The following is a 22,268-nucleotide window of genomic DNA, read 5'->3' on the forward strand; positions in this document are numbered from 1 at the left end:
AAAGCCTCAAAAGTAAAGTACCTTGGTATCACTCTTGACAGAAGGCTGACTTTTAAAGCGCACATAAGTCAAGTAACCTCAAAATGCAAAAGCAAGCTAAAAACCCTCGACTGGATGCTGAGAGCTTCAAGCAAGTTGTCTTACAGCAGCAAGGCCGCCATCTACAAGGCAATAGTTGTCCCAACCTTCGTATATGGTATCTCTCTATGGGGCTCCTCGGCGAAGACTACAAGGAACAAAATTCAGACCCTGCAGAATAAAGCACTACGCAGATGGACTGGAGCCAGCTGGTTTGTAAGAAACTCAGTCTTACATAGGGATTTAGCAATTCCCACAGTTGCTGAACTCATTGGGCGACACAGTTCAAGATACGCGGACAGACTTGCAGCGCATCCTAACCATCTCGCAAGCAACCTGGCTATAAACAACAATAGGCGAAGACTGAAGAGATTGCATCCTCTAGACAATATTAGAACTAATTAAGATAGTAGCTACAAGTGCAGAATAATTGGCATATCTGCCCTCCCATTAGTTAAGGTTTAGAGCTAAATGCGCTATAGAGTCTAAGACAATAAGCTGCAACAAAATAAAGAAATAAAAACGAAAAAAAAAAAAAAAAAAAAAAAAAAAAAAAAAAAAAAAAAAATTGGCATGGCAAATGTACACACAGAAAGAGAGAGTGAAGAGTGGCATACCGAAGATTTCCTGTAGCAGCTGCCGGTTAGCGGCTGCTTTGATAAATCAATGTGACAATCATTACATCAACTTGATACTCGCATTGTGGCCCAAAGCGCACTCGTAGCATGCTTATAAGCGTTTCCGCCGTATTCCTCAAGCTGCCTGATTGTCTGTCTTTATACACGCAAAGCGGCAGCTGACTAAAGTTTCTTCTACGTCTTACTTACATTGCAGAGCAAACGCCAGCAATTTGGAACGTTTCCAATTGCGCATTACCAAGAAGGAGCTCTACAGCGAGCAGGATACCCTGGTCGATGCGGTGCTACGTGACATGATCAAGCTGCCAATACAGCATGTGGGTAAGTACTACATATGTATATTGCACACAGCCCAAGCAAACAGCAAACTCAGCCTCGCAATTGTAGCTGTTCTTTATGGCCATAAATAGCGGGGCGCCTGCCAATGCCAGCTAGCATTCAAGTTGGATTGCCTTCGTAAACTTATTTGCCCTTTGGCTGGCTGCACATTTGACTTAATTATGCAAAGGAGCGTTATAAAACTTGCTTGGATTATTGAGAGCCGCCAAGGTGGCAGCGAAACTATTTTCATTTGAAACTTTACTACGGCTCTAATTTATTAATAATAAACTTTTGCAGCATGCGCACAAAAGAAAAGAAAACCATGCAACAGCACACAATGTAAAATGTTCAACACAAAGTGCGAAACTCATTTTGCCTACTCTGTGCGCCAACAATAACAACAACAATGACAACAACAATGTCTCATGTGCTCTAAGGCTGCAACTTTTCATAAATTAGACGGCCTTAGCCGCGAGTTGCTGAAAGCTATCGCGTATACGCCCCATGTTGAATGGGACATGTTGTACTGTAAATGATAATCTTAAATATATTATGTTATTATGCTCAACCATTTTGATTTGCAAATGATTCTATTTGTTGGTATAAGAAGAATTTGGAAAACATTTAATTGTGATCTGCAGTTGAAAGCATCCATCACGTATACGCCCCATGTTAAGTGATATATATCGCACTGCTTCTGAAATTTTATACATATTTTGAAATGTCAAGCCTTTTTTATTTGTAAATGAATCTCTGTTTTGTCATTAAAGGAATTCATAAAACATTTAATTGTGCTCTGTAGTTGAACGTTTTTTTTATTGCATTGCAACTTTTCATAAATTAGAGATCCAGCTACTACTGATATATTTATATCGTACTGCTACTAAAATTCCAAGCCTTTTTGATCTGTTAAGGAATCTCTTTGTTGGTATAAGAAGAATTTGCAAAATATTTAATTGTGCTCAGCAGTTGAAAGTGTTGTGCTTTATGCAACTTTATATACAGAGCTGCTAGCATCTATCACGTGTACGACCTATCTTAAAAGGTATATTTTGTACATTAACTAATATCTGTAATATTTGCTAGAAATATCTAACCTTTTTGATTGGTAAAAGAATCTCTTTGTTGTCATTAAAGGAATTCATAGAACATTTCATTGTGCTCTGCAATTGAAAGTTTTTTTATTGCATTTTGCGCATTGTATGCCAACCTCTGGCATAGAATTTTAATGGTATTTGTGCAGATTTTAATTTGTTTTTACTGTACCTATGCTTCCTCTCTCTCTCTCTCTCTGTATGGGCTGTAGACATAACAGATTTTCGTCTTTCAATACACACATTTGTGAGCAGTAAAATATGGGTTTGATGTGTCTATTATTGTCTTGCTCAATGCGCAGTTGACTGCACACACAACAATTCGGTTTCATTGCGGCGAACGTGCGTATACGCAATATTTTTGTGGACTTTATGCATTTTAATTGCAATTTAGTCAAGTGTAATTTGTGCATGCACTTTCCCTTAATGCAATTTCGATGATTGCCATATCAGTGAAGCTCGCTGCTATTTTTGCTGCTGCTGGTGGTGTTGCAGCAGCTTCTTCTTCTTCTCCGTCTGGCCCAATTATGTGTGCAACGAAGCGCAAATTGCTGTGCTGAGCAGCAAAAATTTAAGCAACAAATATTTTCCTTAATTAAACTGGCATATATATGCAACGCAATGAAATAATAATGAAATTGTTTTCTTTCCGTTTCACAGTGCAAAAGGAGGGTGGCACCCAGCTGAAGCTGATCATTGAATATCCGAATGACGTTAAGGCTCTAATGAAGCCCATGCGGTAAGTATGAGTTCTTCAGCAAGGACCCTTAAAAAAAATGAAACGATCGAAAATATTGATCAAATTGACAATTGCTGCAATTGCTACTTGTCAGCACTTTCGACCTGGGTAAATATAATTTACCCACATTGACTTCTTCGTTGTGGCCACCGCATGGGCGCGTTTGGCGCTGAGCTCAATGCAATGCTGCAATGCGCTTAAAACGGATTGCAGAGGGCACTTGATACAGCTCGTAATTTGAACATTTATACGCGATTTTTAATGAGATTTCAACGCGGCGCTTGGCCAGTTTTTCACGGGCCAGGCCACGGCCACAGCGCACAGTGCACAGTGCACAGCTGGGCAACCGCTGCAGTTGTCAAAGTAAAGTGTAAAGTGTCCTTTTAATGTTCTTCATTTGCAATTTAAATGAAACGTTTTTTGAATTACGCTGTGGTGTCGCAATGTAAGTAATTAAGCAGGCATATAGCAATCAGGTAGCCACACCAGTTAACCGCCCACATCCGTCCGGCCATTCAGTCCATTCAATCCGTCCGACTGCTAGCTGCTCGGCAGTTTGTGTGTGCGTTTCTGCAGAAAGTCGCAGCTTCTTCACGCCGTATATGCAAATGCACTTAACTCCAAAATGGAGGCAGCACATTAAATTCAATTCATTATATTACGATCTTTTGTATGCTATTTTCAATCTGTTTTTTCAGCTTTCCACGGGACCAGCAAACGTTGCCCAATCACTTCTACTTCACAGACTACGAACGCCACAATGCCGAGATTGCAGCCTTCCACTTGGACAGGTGAGTTGCCCTATTCACCTTTACTCTCTTGTTCACCAAATACCATTGGGGAACCCAGTGAGCCGTATTAAATATGCAGTTACAATTTATGCAATAAAAATCGAATTGCAAGCATTTTCGAATGCGAAATGCGAAATTACCGCATATTTATTTTAGAGTTCACTTTTAATTACATTTATCAAATTGAATGCAAATATTTATGTAAATGGAAAAATATATGGAATAGACTTTGCAGCAGAATGCAATAATGAAATAAGTAAGAACCTCAATTGAAATGCAAGGAACCCAATTTAATTTATTGAATTTATAGCATTCACGCTAAATTTCTCTTTACAAAAATATCAAATTTCATAAATAAATTAATAATAAAATGTAAGTCAGAACTGCTCTACTAGGAGATACCCTGAATCTTTCGAGGAGGTGATATTCGAATCATACATGTTTATAGATAGATATATAATACTTACACATTACAAATAATACACACAGTTATGGGAACTTATTTAGTTAGTAACTTATCAATTCGATCGAATTTCTTAATTGCCATTGTTATGTATTTTTTTGGAGAACAATGCAAAATATACAAACTCAGTAAATTTATTAGTCCATCTTTTGTGGTATTATAACTTCCCTTAAAAACGAAGTCAAATTATCAATTTTTATGGATAATAGGGAAAATGATAAGTTATAAAAATAAAATTTAATAAGCTCGGACTGCATCTTGTTTACAGGAATCTGCCACGCATCCTTCTGCCTGTTACATACACTTTTAGAAATTCATTATACCCTATAATTCCATTTTCAATGGGTTCAGGGTATTACAATATTTAAAAACAAATTAATGTAAGGGTTCTATGATAAATGAATATCGTAACTCATGAAAATCACTTCAGATTTAAAATTCGTTAGGAGTATTATCCAAGGATTGGGTAAATTTGTGGGATTATAAGTTTGACACTAATGCCCAAAGAGCTGCGAAATTGTCCGAGCGCAAACACAATTAATATTTATTATTTATGACGACGAAACGACACAGTGCCGAGAGTTAAATGCTCGCAACTAATTTCTCACTACAAGGAGTGTTGTGTATTATTTAAAAGTTCGCTTAATACAATTTAATTAGTCATAAATTAGAACCGTTTAATAGGCGCTCTGACATGTCTAACCGCAATTTAGATTCAAATTGTTGGCATAGTTAAAAGCTTGATTCCCTCTTAAAATCAGAGTTCCGTTTCAACGCTTTAGATTTAAGATAACAAAAATAAAACAGCTTTTATAATTGTTGTGACTGCCAGACACACACGCACACCCACAGGCACACGCACACGCACACGCACACATAATCAAATCTCAGTTACAAGGGTTCCCAGGAAACCAGAGCCCGCTGGCCACAGCATAATGAAATGCTGCCAAAATTATGGCATTTCCCTGATAACCTCGGGCGACACTCAGCAGACACCGAACATTTTTCATGTGCCCAAAACAATTTTTGGCCACTTCATCCTCCATCCAGTGCTGCTAAGACATATGCATTGCAGTTGGCAGATGCTCGAAAATAGATTTGTTTCATTTCCTCAGGGTGCTATTGGCTAAAGTTTGCAGATGGCATCAATACAAAAATTCATCAGTAGTTGAATCCAAGAAATGTATTTATGTACTGTAGAGTATTTGTAAGTCGAGTATTTATATCTGTATAATACGTTTACTTGGCACACGCACTCTAGCTAAAATGTTTATTTACCACCTATTTTTCGCCCAGTGCTCATCGTTTATTTTCGTTTTTTGTTTTTTCTTCTGTCTTTCAGAGTCCTGGGCTTTCGTCGCGCAATGCCTGTGGCTGGTCGCACGCTGAACATAACGACCGAAATTTATCAACTGGCCGACGAAAATTTATTGAAGACATTCTTTGTTTCGCCATCGTTGAATTTATGCTTCCATGGCAAGTGCTCGTACTACTGCGACACTTCGCATGCCATTTGTGGCAATCCGGACATGCTGGAGGGTTCCTTCGCCGCATTTCTGCCCAGCTTCGAAACCTCCAATCGCAAGGTAGGTCAGCAGCAAACAACTCTCAGCACTCCACAAAAAACAACACATACATATGGGTCTCATGGTGGTCAACCTATGTGCGACGCATGTGGTAGGATCCAGTAGTAGGTCCAGCTAAGTGGCTTTTGATTAATGCATAGCAACTCTCAAAGCAGCGCCAGATTACAATTTATATGCTCTGCTTGCTGCTGGGAATCTTCCGCTTTCATTACTAATTTCGTGCGCTTGGCCAAACTAAATAAAAAATCACATTATTCACTAAGCACGTGCTTTCGTACATACATACATACATGTGTGTATGTATTGTGGCAGCGCCGCAACAGGTAAGCTGTCTGCAAGTGCTACCTTTATATAAACTGCAAACGAAGTGCCCTAAAGGGTAGCAGACCATTTAGTTTAGGGCTGGTAAGATATCTGCTTGGCTTAGAATAAATGCCAGAACTTAACTAGTTACTTACTTGGATGGCACTTCATTGCTTTATTGCTTGCCCCGAAAGCTCGCATTTCATTAACATAATTTCATATTTTATTTTTATTTATATTTCTATTTCTATTTTGTACTCTGGCCTGGTGGTTGAGTTGCTTGAAAGCAGAAATATTGTATCAGTTCTTCAGCGGGTCGTAAAGCGTAAAATGAAATATAAATGCAGCGTCCCGAATGGACGTTAATAAATTCTAAAATACTCTCCAGCCGAAAGGGGACAGAGGCAACGGGTTTTAAATGCAAATAGCTGCAAAATTAAGGCAAAACCTAAGCTCAGCCTGGCCAACAGCATTTTTGAAGGGTTTCCATCCCTTACACCGTGTCCCTTAGACAGATTTGCCGCAGCTAAAATATTTATATATCTACTACTTTTTTTGCTGTTCCCTCAAAGGAATTATTTTATTTATTTTTTTCTACTTGTTTTCGGCTTTGCCTTCTTGCAGTTAACAAGTAGAAAACGGTTAAAAGTCTTCCAGAGACTTAGGGTAAGGCGAAACTGTAAATTATGCACAGGAGATCATTTTACTTGAGAAAACAAAGCAGAGGTTTATCCCCACTGCTGTTGTTGTTGTCTTTTGGCTTTAATTCACTTTTACGATTCTTAGATGTTGCCTTTGCGCCTAAGAGCAAAATAACAAACAATTACGCAACTGTGAAGCATTTTAATTATGTTGCAAAATTTGATTTGCATTCGCATTAATTGCTGACCGCAGAACTAAATTAAGCAACAGAAATTACGTTAACTTAGCTTACATTGAACTGAATACATATATTAATGTACTCATATTTTCGCCTCAGCTGATTTTGCCATTTCCATTTCCATTTCATATTTTTGCTTAAATATTATTGCTTAACATTTTTAAATTGGTTGTCATCAACTTTCATCTGAGCGCATTTTTGCAGCATTTCTCAGCGTTTAAGCAGAATTCTAAAAATTTGCTTACCTCATACTCCGCTTTGCCATATTTTTTTTCATTCATTTCTTCAGCGCTTGTCTTTTTGTGTGGAAATTTAATTTCGCTTGATTTATGCACTTTATGAGCAGGTGGAGGGATCTGCTTTATATGCAAACAATCCTTGGCCCATCGTCGCGATGTGAACGTTAACTTACCTAACTTTTACGTGTTGGCTTTGTGTTTGCATTTTGCATTTTGCATTTTGCGGCTGCCTCTGCGTCCGCAGTGTGCATCCATTTTTTTTTCTGGCTTCTATTTGCTTTTACGCCTCCTGCTGCATTTTGTGGCCCGTGCGGGCTTCCGGTCATTACACAGGCTTGCCGCGCCTTGTCCTGCCTATGCAATTTTATTATTATGATTTTTATCTCAACGTTTTTTTGTTTAATTTCTCTGCATATTTTTGGTTACTGCATTGTTGTTGTTGCGTCCCACGAACCCAAAATGCTTCGCTACAACCAAAACGCACTCTTTGCCATTGCCTATTGCATAGGGACGGAAGGTAAGTTGCGGCCGTTGAGGTCCGAGTGGACATGAATGCTGCCGCGAATCCAAGCAAAATGCTAGATAAAGTTTTATTACTTTTCTCGGTAGCCTGGCAAATAATTTAATTTCGCTTATAGTGAGTGCAGCAACGATTCAGCTAAGTAAAAAACGAGCAAGGAATGAAGAAATAAAAATGAAAATAAAAAAAAAATATCTAAGTACAAAACGGGACAGAAATAATATTGTCGTATTGCGAGATGAGAAATAAATGTTTTAGCCATCAGCCACCCGCCGCACACTCGTAGCATATTAATGCCGTTCAGCAGCTTTAGATTTTTACATTGTGCAGCTCAAATTGATATTGATTTTGTATTCTGTGCTGACATTTCCTCTTCCACAGCTCTGGCGGCATCCTTGGCGACGTTCCTATCACAAACGAAAGAAGGCTCAGTGGGAGACAGATGCCAATTATTGTGCTCTGGTAAGTAAACGAGTCGCCCAGTTGGCTACTTACTGGATGAGAAGGCGACAAGCGGGCGGACGAAGGGACGGTCGCCTCTTGCTTTACCCCAATTTTGTGTGCCATTTTCATTTCCACTTCCGGTTGTGCTCGCAATGCTTTGTCTGTAGCTTTTCCTGCTGCGGTTATTTTTACTTAATTTGCATTTTAGCTGGAGTGGAATGCAAATGTTTTTATTTGTTACTTTCGGTCGAGCTGCTTTACTGGCAATCGGCCCCGACTTAATTAAGCCGCAGAGGACCAGCATTAATTTGCCTTTGGTTAGTTATTTTCTAACAGATATTTTGATTTTTGTCAAAGGTACGCGACATACCGCCCTACGATGAAGGCCGACGTTTGCTTGATCTTATGGACATGGCTGTATTTGACTTTCTCACAGGAAACATGGATCGCCATCATTACGAGACTTTCAAGTGAGTATAAGCCAAGTCGCAAATGCGATTTTGGCCTGAGACCTAATGCGATTGGCTTATTTCCGCATAACTGGCGTTGTTGGCTTCATGCCTACCATGTGGGTAGCGCATTACGTATACGTATCCCACACGCTTCACTGCATCTTGTTGCTCCTGTCTATATATTTGGCAAGGCTGCCGCACAGCATGCTCGACGGTAGCAGCAAATGCCTCGGAAAGATATTTGCATGCATGCTGCAAAAAGCAGCTAAATCTGTCGGCTGCTCAAGACAGCATACGGCAAGCTGGTAGACGGCGGACGGCAGGCGGCAGACGGCAGGCGGCAGGCAGCAGGCGGCGGACGACGGACGTGGCAACGGCAGCAGACTGCATCATCATGCATGCCAATGCCGCCAGGTGCTCTGCCTGCAATAGTGTTTGCTATGCAGAGCGGCGTTTGCTGAACTAATGCCGTTGCCGTTGCCGTTGCCGTTGCCGTTGCCGTTGCCATTGCCATTGCCATTGTCGCTGGCCGGTTACACCTGACTGCTAAGCCGATCTCTGGTGTTTGTCTCTAATCACATTTGCTGGCAATTATGCATATGCAATGCTAAGCACGGGGCGTATTTGCAATTTGACAACAATACTTGTTTTACATTTCTTTGCAGAATCTATGGCAACGAGACGTTCCCCTTGCACTTGGACCACGGCCGTGGCTTCGGGCGTCCCTACCACGATGAGCTCTCCATACTGGCTCCAGTTTTGCAGTGCTGCCTGATACGCAAGACGACGCTCATCAAACTGCTACAGTGAGTACACAGACTGTAAAAATGCAAAGTGAATTGGACATTTGGTTATTGTTTTGCCGACAGATTCCACAATGGTCCCAAGACGCTGTCGCAGGTTTTGAGCGAGTCGCTGAGCGTTGATCCAATCAGTCCGGTGCTCTGGCAGCCCCATCTGGATGCGCTCGATCGCCGAGTTGGCGTCATTCTGCAAAGTATACGGGACTGCATTAAGCGAAATCCGCCCGGCGAGCTTGACGGCTCCGATCCAGACGCATCGTCATAGCGCTAAGCTACCAAAACTGAGTTAGAGTCTAAACTTAGCTATAAGTTTGCGTGTCTTGTGTACTGTCTAGACTTAAGAGTATAGATCGTGACGGGGACCTTTGTAAAAGGTCGCGCTGTCCTACGATATCCTTGCAGCTCTGCCTGCACATACCAAAAAACAACCAAAACAATTGCGAGCAGGCAAACAAATGAATGGACGAAATTTCTCGTGCATTTCTTTGGTTCATGTTGTTCAGCATGTATGTATGTAACCGAGTTGGCCGACAGATTGGCTCGAATGGTTATGTGGTCTAATCTTAAATGAAGTACCTTCAGCACACTGCACTATAACACTAAAACACATAACACACACTTCCTGAGCAGCTAAACTATAAATTACTACTAATCCTATCACAGTAGGTGCCAAAAGCAAATCAACGCATATACAGAAGTACATGAACTTAAATTGATTCTAAGAGCAGAACTAAATTATACTTACATTGCGCTAGAGTGAAAGTTCTTGAAAAGACTATAACATAAAACTAATTGCTAAATATTTATTTTTAATTATTTTCATACATTTTACAACACGTATATTTATGTATGAAGCGGCGAATTGCCAGACCCGGGAGAAGGAAGGAGACAAAGCGAAAAGAAAGATGAAATATTTGTTATAGTTTAGTTGGTAAGATAATAATTACAATAATACGATCGGCGATATCAGACGTAGCTTTATCCGTATGCCTAACAATGTTCCCGAACCTCCGAGCGAGGACATGTTGTGTTTTATATAACTTAACTTATTAGTTAGTCGAATTAGTTTCAGCAGCATGGAAAGATGTCCTTTGAGAGTTATGGCTCGAGTATACAAATAGTAAATTTCATTTGTTTTTAATGTTTAACCGTTTAAATCGTACCTAATATAGTTGAAAGTGACGCAGTTTGTTGTTGGCCAATTAAGATGAGCAAAACTAAACTAGAAATAAACAATGTTAGAATTAGAAACAATTTTAGTGAAAATTTCTGAAATATTGAATAAAAAATACCAAAGAAATAAACATTTTGTTTTAATTATTGCGTTTAAGGAAACTCTTGAACTGAACTCTTCAAGTTAAGTGAAATATAAATACAAATATAAATTTGTTTTATTGATAACTTACGTAAAAGAAGAAGAGGTAAGTGAATTTCAATTGGTCCCATTCCCGAATACCATGGATAATAGAAGTTTGATATACACATATAACATCTAGTTTATTATATATAAAATATACATCGTAAAATATATCGTAAAATACTATTATATTAAATACTTTCTAGTTTCTTGGATAAAGTTTAATTAATCATATTTGTAGGTCTGTCAATGGCTCGCTGCTACGGCACTCAATGTGCCGCTCTTCGATCGAAGCTCGCTCAGTCAAGCAATAACGTTTCTACTCTCATGGGAAATCTGCTCCGCTGGAAGCGAACAGAAGACCACATGGGGTGATTGCTGCCAGCTGTTGTGTTCAGTTCGTTTTCTCAGTTCGAGCAAAGCTGGTTCTGTTTTTTCTTTGTGCTCGGCTCCCATTCAATTAGAATCTATACTTTTCGTGAGTTGTTGTTGATTTACTGATGTGCTGCGAATTTGATATAATTCAATTACCTTTAAGTAAACGTTAATGCGTTTGCCGCTGTGAGCGAAACTTTTTGTGGACTTATTTATAACAGCAAACACGTGTGATGTTTTTGCACTCTACTGTGTACCTGTAAATATATTTATGTATATATATATATATATATATATATATATATATATATATATATATATATATATATATATATATATATATATATATATATATATATAGATATATATATATATATATATATATATATATATATTAAAGAGCATTGAATTGTGTTGAGCATTTGCAAGCGTTATCAATACCAAGCTCAATTGCATATTTATAAGTGTTACATCCAGGTCAACTACTGTCTATATTTGAAATCCGTATAAAGTTTATCAATGTGATAAATGATTATGCAAATGATTGTATCTTAATTGACGTTTTTCCTTGTATGGAACGGCTTGGCAAATTGCAAATTGAAGCAAGTCAATTTTCAATTCAACAACTGCTCACATCCACATCCAAATCCAATTTTCACCATCCGTAGAACAGCATAAAATGGCTAGCCACAACAACAACAACGTTGTTGACCTGCGCTCGGACACCGTCAGTCAGCCGACCCCGGAGATGCGGGCCCGCATGGCCAGCGCGGTGGTGGGCGACGATGTCTACGGCGAGGATCCCACTCTCGCCGAGCTGGAGGCAAAGACAGCTGCAATATTCGGCAAAGAGGCTGGCCTATTTGTGCCCAGCGGCACCATGGGAAATCTTTTAGCCGGTAAGTAGCACGACGTGCACATAAATAACACTGCTAGGCAATTTAGGGACGGACTATCTAATAAAGGAGCCCCAGCCTCGGACACGTAGATGCATATTAGTTTAAACTGAGTCGCTCCTCATCTAATTCGCTCTGGGCCGCTGATGTTTATTAGCTTAAGGTGAACAGACTTACTTTGCGGAAAGTGAAATTGAAACTTCCAACGGAAACAAAAACAAAAACAAACAGAAATGCTTCGAAAAGACGGCCATATCATGCATCAGGCTCATAATCGTTAAGGTTAAGGGCACACCCATAATCATAACATTTATTTTTATGTAGTTTAGTTGGGGCGTGGGTAGCTGCAGTGAGGTAAACTTCTTGGCTGCTTAGTGTTATTCCCGGCCCAAACTAATATTTCTAATGGGATCGCCATTTTATTAAAGTCCAATTCGCCGAGCTCCCCGACTACGCTGACTGCTTTACTATGAACTAACTACGTATGTATTTGCTTGCAGTTATGGTTCATTGCCAGCGACGCGGCTCGGAGGCCATTGTGGGCGACTTATCACACATCTTTCTCTATGAGCAAGGTAAGATAGCCCCGAGCCATAAATACGAGCTACTACAGCCATATCTCAAACGCACTTAGGTGGCTCTGCGCACTTGGCTGGCGTGCAATTAGCCACGCTAAGGAATCAGCCGGATGGCACCTTTAGCCTGGAAGAGCTGCGGCACAAGATACGACAGTATGAGGACTGTCATGAACCGGTCACCGCATTGGTTGTGGTGGAGAACACCCACAACATTTGCGGTGGCAAGGTGTTGCCTCTTGCATATCTGGACGAGGTAGTGTCATTGGTGCGCGATTCAGGATTGGGTGTTGTTCGCATTGGCCTGCACATGGACGGTGCTCGTGTGTTCAATGCAGCAGCAGCTTTGGGCGTTAGCGTTGAGCGCATCGCTCGTGGCTTTGACTCGGTCTCGGTGTGTCTGAGCAAGAGTTTGTCTGCACCTGTGGGCTCTGTATTAGTTGGCTCTAAGAAATTTATTGCCGAGTAGGTATTGCATAGTTTCACTAAGTAATATTTGGCTGATCACTTGCTGCCTCTTTGAAGAGCTCACCGACTCCGCAAAGCCTTGGGCGGTGGCATGCGACAGGCGGGAATCCTGGCGGCCGCTGGCTTAGTGGCCTTGGAAGAGGTGGTGCCGCTGCTGCCAGCAGACCATGATCGTACCAAGCGCATTGCAAAAAGTAAGTCCAATCACAAATTCACATTCACAAATTTAATCTATACTTTTTCTCACATTTCCTCAAAAAGGCATTGATCAGCTTCGGAGTCCCAATATAGTTGTGGATCTGGCAACGGTGCAAAGTAACATTTTGCTGATACAGATTAAGCAGCCAAAGTTGACTGCGAGTCAGTTTGCGGAACGCCTGGCTGTCATCGAGCCCGAGGAACTGTTGGCTGGCGTAACTGGCCATAACGGAGCGGGCATTGTGCTGAAGGCCAGCGCGCGCAATTGGGAGTTTATGCGTTTAGTGCTGTATCATCAGGTAGATGACGAACAGGTGGATCTAGCTATCAAGAAGCTCAGTTATGTCATCAAACAGTACGACGCACGCTGGCCCTAAGGCGAGCTTGAGCCCTGCCAAATTTGAGAAAAGTTAAAAAATAAGACAAATTTGATTTCATTTTGGTCATTTAATTAAAAGCCAAAGCAAAAATCTGATGAAATTCGAATTAGTGTTTCTTGAGTGGGTCGAGGCAGCGTTTACATTCACGCATGACTGCATCCAATCATAGGGAACGTCGGCTGATAGTCCTGATGGACTTCTATTGCCATTGCTGTGCATGGATCCGTCTGCATGAATGCCCCACTGAATGAAGTAATAAAATTATTTTTAAAAAATCATTGTCAATTTCGCTATGCTCATCGATTTAAAAGCATGCGCCGTGCCACTGCCGACCCAAGACGGCTAGGCAGCCTAAGCCGGCGGCTCCTTGCTTGTCGACGGACGTTTGTGATTTATAAGCGGACTTATCAATGTGATTGCCAAGCGACGGCACGGCAACTGTAGAGCAAATCGAGCAGCATATAATAGATTAAGGTATCTTGGGTGAGATGCCCTTTGTGCTGCTCTTAGCATTGAAATGTTATATGCTGAACATAAAACCGAAATAGGATTCAATTAAAGAAGCAAAATGCTTTTCACTATATAAAAGTTATTTCCCGTTTGCTACCTCATCCCCACTTAAGGATCGGACTATTATAAAGTCTCATAAAGAATGTTATGTTGTTATAGCACCTATGCGTAAAAGTAATTGAAAGTGGAATTTTCATAATGCGTCTCTATTAAGCGCATTAAATAGTTTAACTTAAACAACCTAAGAGTATGCCTTGAATTTAAATTTCTTGAAAAATGCAGAGCGCATATAAGTATGCTACAAATTAAAGTTTCGTTCAGTTCGGAAAGCACACACGCTTGAGCTTTTAAAGAACGACGACACAGTGAGAGAGTATGGCATGTCTATAAATAACAACCAGACATGCAATGCTGACGTCGAGGTAAGGGCGCGAAAACGCGTGTTTGTTGGTGTTGTTATTACTCTGCGTGTGTGCTGAGAGAGAAGAAAGAATCTTATCGTTCTTAAAGTAACTTAAACTTAATATTTACTCTTCTCGTTCGTTAATTACGACGCTTTGGCTACTCGTTTTCAACATGTCAGGATGGCCGAGCGGTCTAAGGCGCCAGACTCAAGATTTAAAAGTCTTGCCTTTCATACAAAGGTCGATGAGCGTTCTGGTCCTCTCTGAGGGCGTGGGTTCGAATCCCACTTCTGACAAAATTTTTTTCTTATTATTTTATTTTTAATTTATAAGAAATCTAATTAAATTTGGATAGCTTTGTTATCGAAATTTGTCATTTAAATTCGATTCGCCAATATCAAATATCTTTTGAATCCAATTAGCTCAAATGTATGTATATATGCAGCACTTTAATTATCCGATGGGCACTTAAAGCTGAATTAATTTGTTCTAATTAAAAGTAAAGTATGATTGCAATCGATAAAGTTAAGCTTGAAGTAATTAAATTATAAATAAACACGCATGACATTTTCAATTAAATAACGTTTCAATAAGCCTAAGCGGATATTTTCAATGCAAATTTCCCATTTAAATGGTCGTTTGCTCATTTTTATTGTGTTTTGCTTCTTTTTTTTTTTTGTGTAAGAGAGGCGGTTTTAGCTTTATTAACAACGCCGTTTGACGGCACGTGCCAGTAGCTGGCATATTTAATGTGTTTAATATGGTTTCAAATACATGATGTATGGGCTCTAAAAACTTCGGTTCTCATGCCGAGCCGAGAACTAAAAACGCAATACCGACATTATGAAAACACTGTCGTGTTACACCTAAATGACAAACAGTCATGAAATAAAGTCGTAAACTGTGCGCTAAAACGAGCTCGCTATCAGCCAAGGCCCGCAGCAGACGAAACTAAAAGTAAATGGTGGTGCATAAAGTGAAATTTGCATAAAGTGGCGCCTCAAATGATGATTCAATAAGCGAAAATCAAATCCGTCTTCCATCAGTTTTTATGCGTTTCTGTGTTCTATTGCCGAAAAGCCATTTGCTCATTTGATGGCTTTCTGGACAGCGGTAATTTAATTAATTGCATGCGCGCAAATAAAACTAAGCTATTTTCTATTTAATCAATGAAAAGCAAATTACATGAATCGAAGAGAGAAGTTGGAAAAGAAGAAGGCCAAGAAGGACTGCAAAGTACCTTTCAGTCATGCCAACTGATGGCAATTCGTATATGTGTTTGGCTCTTAGTAAATATACAGTTAGTGGGGGCGTGTCCTAATGAACATGACGTGTTTGCTGCCAATTTCCAAAGCCAACCAATTGACGATGAGCTAATGTCGAAAAAACTGAACTATCATGATTTTCATCAAGTTAAAATATGCAAGCGCACAGTAAGTCTCTCTTGGAATATTAAAGATTCGGCTTGATATATTTTATTTCTGCATTCTGCATTTGTTATTTTCGTTGCAATTTCATTTTTAAAATATTCGATTTTAAATAGTTTTTCATTGACTAGTTTGCGACGAATATAAAGCAAATATTTTGCTTTTAGCGGAGCAAAGCTTCAGGCTGTATACGAATTTAAATGGAAAATTATATTTTTTAAATGAAAATATGTTGCATTTGGGAATAATTTTAGCAACTGCATTAGTAAAATATAAGGAGTATTTTGTTTAAAACTGGCTGATGAACTACATGACTGATTGGGGAGAGTTAGAGAATGGGGTTTACTGCTGTGATTGTGTGTTCAACGGTGATGATCAAGATTGACCAAAATCATATTTAAATAATAATGTCATTAAATTAAATTAGTAAAATCCGCTTCATTGATATTAAGCATAAATTTCATTACTTTATTATGATTTAAAGTTGTATAACTCTACAAAAAGCGCCCGATACAACAATTGCCTAATATATAAATATTTAATAAAAGCAATTTAAAGCTGGCTACGTGACATCTTCTAGTTAAATTAACACCATCTGGTTGTCTACATCATTTAAAATTGTTGCAACACTGATTTAAATGTCTAAATTTGTGTATCAGCTCGGAGTAGGCAGCGTCTTGAGGCGCAAGTGTAATTGCAGGCGTAGTTGTTGTCGGAAATGCAAACATGTTTTGGCTAATGCACAAGGGGCTCTGCTTGAATGTATCTGGGCGCTTGCTTATGCACATATTTATTTATATGGATGAGCTAGAGTTAACTGGCGAGCCAAGTAAGACATTAATTTACTGGGCTGGGCTTCCGGTTTTGGCTGGGCTCTCAAGTGCATCAGTCACCCGCATAAGGGACTGCCGTTGCCATTGCTCTTGCCGTTGCCGTTGCCGTTGCGTGCTCTGTGTAGATTTGAAGCGCAAAACAAATGAAAGCTTCATGACTTGAATCGGCTTTCTTCTTGGCCAATACCATAAAGTGCACGTGGCTCAGGGCAACGGCTGGCGATAACTGTCTGTTCGCTCTACTCGTACAGCCAACCAATTCGAGTCTGGCCGACGCGTCGGCTCTGCGCATATTTTATGGCAACTAACAGAGAACTCGCACCGGGGCCACTGGGCACACGGGCGGCGGCAACTTAATTAGCTGTTGCCAGCGACTTCGATTGCGAACTGCAACTGCAACTGCAACTGCGACTGCGACTGCAGTGCACCTGACATTTAACATTATTACGCGGCGCCCAGTCGCATATATTACGATGCCCGATTCGTGCCGCAGGCAGCTGGTAGCTAGCAGCTGGCAGCTGGCAGCTGGCTGCCATTGCATGTGGCAATAAACTCGCGCTTTAAAGTTCTGCTGTGCCGCGTTTGAACGGCATTAACCGTAATGTGCACAACATTGACGCCATTCGGAATGCCACACCCATTAGGGCAGCAGTAGCGGCCGTGGAACTAGAAGCCAACGCAATCCTCCATAAAAGTAAACGCTGGCGCTGACTTTGGTGTGGCGAAAAGTTGGCGTGTTTCATTGCATTTCTTTGCATTCACAATGCAGAAGGGGGCTCGGTAGTTGGCAGTCGAAGTAAAGTATTCTAGCATTCGATGGGCACAGCTGAATTACGACTCATTCGAGTTCAACGAATGCTCCAAATTTAAGCTCTTGTTCCAGTTTACCATTTTTAATACTAAAATTAAAAAAAATTAAAGTAATGTTTATTTGCCATTTAATCTTTGCTGTACAAGCATAAGAAAAAACCTTGCCCCATCTGAATGTCGCTTCGTTTTCCCTTAGGCTAACTTCAAAGTGCTTGGTGCAGGAGGACCTTTCTGCACATTTATGCTTATTATTGTATAAATCAAGGGATAAGCTTGTATATAAACTTTTTACACGTAAGTCGACTGGGGCCGGGCTCCAGCCATGGCTGGCTGGTTAACCCTAGTTGGCTAGCATACCATACCCAAGGCTAAACGAACACTCGGCAACCACGTAAATTCATATGTAAAATTGTTGTGATGCATATTTGTAGGATTATAAAATGTATTTGGACGACGCCAGCAGCAGCAGCAACAATAACAAAAGCCAGCAACGACAACAACAGGAGCAAAAGCTATAGCAATAATATCGCAGCCAAGAGCAAACTTTTTTGTTCAATTCAAACTTGAGCGTGCAGGTGTTTGTGTGTGTGTGTGTGTGTGTGCAGGGGAGTTGCGATTGTTGCATTGCCGTTATATTTCAATGGCAAACTTCACCGGACATGCTTCATAGCTCTAATTATACATGCGCCTTCCTAGAAAACGACTTCCTACGAGAGGTGCACTAAGAATAACAAAAGCTATTGGGGTTGCTCATGCTGGTGTTGTTGTTGGTGTTATTATTATTGTATGCATGTGTTGTTATATGCATGTGTGTTACTTGCATGCTTTGTGTTTGTGTTTAGCGGCAACTTTGGCTCCCTGCCAGCTTCTGTAGCGAGGCAAAGGCAACGGGTCGTATGGGCAACTTCGTCCATTTCTCTTATTTTAATGCCTGATACAAACTCTGTTTGAGAGCACATGTGTGTATGTGAGTGTAACTTTTGTTTGGCTCGAGCTCCTAAGGTGGCCCAAAAACTTTGCATGTCTGCTTGGTTATTCATGGATTGCCGTTCGTGGGCTTGTGGCTCGCTCGCTCTCTTTTGATTTGATTAGCCGACAACCGCAACACAGTTCGGCTGGCCAGTAAATAAATTTATGTACATTTTCCAAGCATAAAATATGGCATTAAAACTTAATGTGCGACTCTGGGCACGCGAAAAGGAAAGAAATATACAAAAGAGCAGTATATAAAGACATTATTCGAATGTTGAATACAAATTGCTGGGCAAATAACAGGCCGGCTAATAAGCTGTCCAGCCCAGTTGATTACGCGCTGTCGCGGCCTCTGTTTGCCACCCTGATTAACGGAGTCGCATTAGCATATTTGACTATGTCAAAAGAACGCCTAACAAATCGCATCATCGACATTTTTTATGAGGCGGCGAATTGCGGCGTTTTAAGATTTCTGTAAACAAAACATGCTTGGGCTAAAATGAAAAATGTCCACCCACGCCCACGCTCACGCCTACGCCTTGAAGCATTGCTTACGTGCCACAGGAACATTTTTCTTTGAGCGTGTCTTAATTAGAAGCCTTCACACACATCAAACCATTAAAAAGTTGCCTCCGAACGGCGTCTGGGCATGAATTTATGTATTCTAGATAAAAGCTACCAGTTAAGACGCACTCGACGCTATTGTGCTTTGGCCTAATGAACAGCATTAGCCTAGGGGAGGCTAGAACAATGCCACGATGCTGCAAGGAAAGGCAAAAGTTTCCACAACAAACTTATCGATTTAGTACCACAATGGAAAATATCACATCGAATTTTTCGCAGGTAAATGGTAATGGGGGAAAATGCATAAAACTTTGCCAGATTCCTTGCTGAATAAGCTGGAATCAAAACAATTTCCTCCATTAAACGATTTGCAAAGTTTCAGCTTTTAAAGCGAATGAGTCATTAGGCCATAGACTGGAGGCTACATAACTAAATTATATGGCACTCTAAATTCAAAAGATCTAGTTCTTTTTAGACAGCTCACACCAATTGTTCGACTCATAATGTAAAGAATACAAATGAATAATGAAATGCTCCCAAATTATATTGACAACATCATCATTAGGCGCAGTTTACTCTGTATTGTTTGTTCTTCATCATTTGAACGACTTGTTGATTTCCTGCCATCCTAGAGTGGAACTCACTGTATGCTAATTACTGCATAATTGCAGCAACGTTTTGGCTTCTGTGCAGCCAGGCGAACAGCATAATTGGTCTGGCTAATTGCGGGACGGCACTTGCTACAAAATTGATTTACGAAGCGAGCTAGCAGAGTGAAATTTTGAAAAGCGACTCGATTAAGGCCATCTGCAGATGCCTGAACCACTTAATATCCGCGAAACAAGTTACCAAAATGCCTGCTGTGAAACAGCATCATTTGGCTACTAATTTGGTCAGTTCAGGCAGCAGCAAGTGGCGTTCTAGTTTCTGGCTTTTGCATGCATACTGCGGCCAACTGCAGTTGGTATCCTAACAATGACATTTTGTCACTGATAGACAAGCGACGTGACGCCGACGAGTCTCCCGTTTCTGCCCGCAACAGTAAGCATTTGCATCGGCAGTCAGAGGGCCTCCGCAATAGATGGCCTCATCAGACAGGAGGCGGCATGCGGCAGTTGCCATTCCCAGACCAGACCCAGATCATTATGAATCCACAGAAGTCAAGCGACTTTATTGAATGTCAGTTTTGGCTACGTTTTGCATTTGCTGCACGTGAATTTCCTAATTACCACAGCGCGGCAAATAGGATTTTGGCCGCTTACGCGATTGTTTTTCGAACGGTTATGCATGTTGGCCTTTGGCAGAATCCATTTGCCGAGCTTGGCTTAAATTTATGCAGATTTTGTGTTCTCTGACCATTCAGGCATCTCATGCTTATATTTCATTTGCCTTCCATTAGCCCAATTCAGTTGCAGTTGCAATGGCCGAGATTGATTTATACAGTCCATGTCATGCCCATGCCGTTGGACGGCACTTGCACTCTTCATAGGACATAACGTGCTCGGCCGTATTGCATGGAAATTGAATCAATATTATGCAAATAGCCAAGGTGGACGGGGTGGGCCATGAGCCAAGGCTGCCATCTCCACATGTGATGCTTCGCTTCATCTTTTTTCCAATCATCGATATATTATTTTGTTGTATTCCATTTTGCATCGCTCCGTATATTGATTTGCCATTAATGGCTAAAGTGGACCCGGGGCATAAAAGTGCAGAATAAAGCAATTCGGGCACATAAATTATGCATATGAATGCAAGAGCAGTGTTTTAGAGTAAATTTATGTATAAATTCAGCTTCTCCAGAAACGGTGCTGGGCTAAATAATCGTAACAATTAATTTGTTTGCCAAGCTATTAAATTCCATGAACTCTTTTTAATATCAAACAGACAAAAAACTAAGAGAATTTATTATGGGTTTGCACCATATTTAATTGAAAATTGTTCGCGGAAAACTCATTAGAAACTTTTCGCTTTCCACGAAGCCGTCATAATTTACCGTGCTTTCATTAATCATTGCTGCTAAAAAAGAAGTTATTTAATGCAACTTTAATCAAATGAAATTGCTCTTGCAGTGCTGCAATTTAGTCAGGTACTTCCGCACACACACACGCACGCAGCGCGAGTGTCGATTGGAGCGTCATAATTACCACCCTTCCAGGTGTGTGCGGTGCGGTTGGCTCTGCCCTGCCCAGTTGTGTGCAAAATAAATTTATCAGCTATGCAATCATTGGCAATAAATTCTGGCCCTCTTCCTACCCGAGGCTAAAAGGCCTCCAGACTTCGAACTGAAGCATTTAAATGGCGCCGTTTATGCAATGCATGCTACACATAAATCTTGACCATCCCAGCCATAGGTGAGTAGGGATTAGAGTGCTCAAACGCGCCTTGGACTGCTTTTATGGGGCGCGTATCTTGACGCGCTTTGCGTGTGCTTTTCTGCCTCTGTTGTCCCGCCTGTTCCTGCTGCTCTTATTAATTTTGCTTCCGTTTTTTGTCGCATTTCGGCGAAACTTTTGCGTGCCTTTCTATTTTCGTGAATGGCATAAAGTTTACTACTCCATCAAATTGGCAAAAGCCGCAGTGGAAGCGCCTGGGCCATGTCTTATTTTGTTTTGCTGATATTTTTACGCGCGCACCTAAAAGGATGCACGATTCTATTTTTTATTCGTCAACGCCATTTTGTTCAGGCCTGTGTGTGTGCGTTAGCGTGTTCCGCGAGTTGCGGTTTTTTGTTTACTCAGAACATTTGTACGTGGTTGCTATACTCATTTACTAAGTGAAGGAGTATATTGGCTTCGTGCAATTTCTGTCAGTCTGCTCGTATGCTAGAAACTAAAGACTTGAAATTTTAAACTTATACTCAGTGGTACCTGTGTCTGATGAAATGACTTTGCCAATGCTACCACTAGAGGCGTGGCAAATTGGCAAATACTAAATAAGTGCTCGATAATTAAAACTTGTAACATATACCAGCGTTGATAAGCCAAGATCAAAAAGATATAGTGTCTACAGATCAGATACAGCTTGAGAGCTAGTACTTTCCAATTTGGCATGCGACTTATTAACTCCCACATCCATCTTCCAAAGTTTTGAAGCTGCTTTACGCCCGTGAATGAGTGTTATGCAGTCGGTAGCACCTGACTGAAAC

At 40.6% G+C, this 22,268-nt stretch overlaps 2 protein-coding genes and 1 non-coding gene across 7 annotated transcripts in view; all 3 read left to right on the forward strand.

Moving 5' to 3' along the window:
- Positions 1 to 10,119, forward strand: part of LOC111605570 (extracellular serine/threonine protein CG31145) — a 59,223-nt gene extending 49,104 nt beyond the window's left edge. Inside the window, exons 9-17 of one of the 3 annotated variants that reach the window (XM_023324148.2) lie at positions 913 to 1,037; positions 2,792 to 2,870; positions 3,569 to 3,661; positions 5,467 to 5,710; positions 7,641 to 7,649; positions 8,034 to 8,114; positions 8,454 to 8,566; positions 9,214 to 9,354; positions 9,418 to 10,119. In XM_023324148.2, coding sequence (XP_023179916.2) covers positions 913 to 1,037; positions 2,792 to 2,870; positions 3,569 to 3,661; positions 5,467 to 5,710; positions 7,641 to 7,649; positions 8,034 to 8,114; positions 8,454 to 8,566; positions 9,214 to 9,354; positions 9,418 to 9,616 — 1,084 coding nt within the window. In that variant the 3' untranslated portion in view covers positions 9,617 to 10,119. Of the gene's footprint in view, positions 1 to 912; positions 1,038 to 1,334; positions 1,608 to 2,791; positions 2,871 to 3,568; positions 3,662 to 5,466; positions 5,711 to 7,640; positions 7,650 to 8,033; positions 8,115 to 8,453; positions 8,567 to 9,213; positions 9,355 to 9,417 lie in introns of those variants that run through there. The other 2 variants (XM_023324150.2, XM_023324151.2) reach the window with 2 other exon arrangements.
- A 1,001-nt stretch (positions 10,120 to 11,120) lies between these two features.
- On the forward strand, positions 11,121 to 13,704 carry LOC111605516 (probable low-specificity L-threonine aldolase 2). Of its 3 annotated transcripts, none has more exons than XM_023324072.2 (6): positions 11,121 to 11,186; positions 11,752 to 11,982; positions 12,480 to 12,554; positions 12,614 to 13,019; positions 13,080 to 13,216; positions 13,284 to 13,704. In XM_023324072.2, the coding sequence occupies exons 2-6, from the start codon at positions 11,763 to 11,765 to the stop codon at positions 13,595 to 13,597; spliced, it is 1,152 nt and encodes a 383-aa protein (XP_023179840.2). In that variant the 5' UTR covers positions 11,121 to 11,186; positions 11,752 to 11,762; the 3' UTR covers positions 13,598 to 13,704. The 3 variants fall into 3 exon arrangements, with proteins under 3 accessions (XP_023179840.2, XP_023179842.2, XP_023179841.2); XM_023324074.2 differs by having other exon boundaries at positions 11,123 to 11,186; positions 11,757 to 11,982; positions 13,284 to 13,703; XM_023324073.2 differs by lacking the exon at positions 11,121 to 11,186 and adding an exon at positions 11,211 to 11,342.
- Positions 13,705 to 14,688: 984 nt separating this feature from the next.
- Positions 14,689 to 14,810, forward strand: Trnal-caa. The gene is made up of 2 exons: positions 14,689 to 14,726; positions 14,766 to 14,810. It is a non-coding gene; the product is annotated as a tRNA-Leu (tRNA).
- The last annotated feature ends 7,458 nt before the right edge of the window (positions 14,811 to 22,268 follow it).

The sequence above is a fragment of the Drosophila hydei genome, unplaced genomic scaffold (assembly GCF_003285905.1).
Source record: "Drosophila hydei strain 15085-1641.00,03,60 unplaced genomic scaffold, DhydRS2 tig00000290-arrow-arrow-pilon, whole genome shotgun sequence".
Taxonomy (NCBI): Eukaryota; Metazoa; Arthropoda; class Insecta; order Diptera; family Drosophilidae; genus Drosophila; species Drosophila hydei.

Bases quoted from the DNA above. Each gene is read 5' to 3' on its own strand.
- LOC111605516 (XM_023324072.2), top strand. From the start codon at position 11,763: ATGGCTAGCCACAACAACAACAACGTTGTTGACCTGCGCTCGGACACC. The intron at 13,020-13,079 runs GTAGGTATTGCA...GCCTCTTTGAAG, and splicing joins TCTAAGAAATTTATTGCCGA to AGCTCACCGACTCCGCAAAG. The intron at 13,217-13,283 runs GTAAGTCCAATC...TTCCTCAAAAAG, and splicing joins TACCAAGCGCATTGCAAAAA to GCATTGATCAGCTTCGGAGT.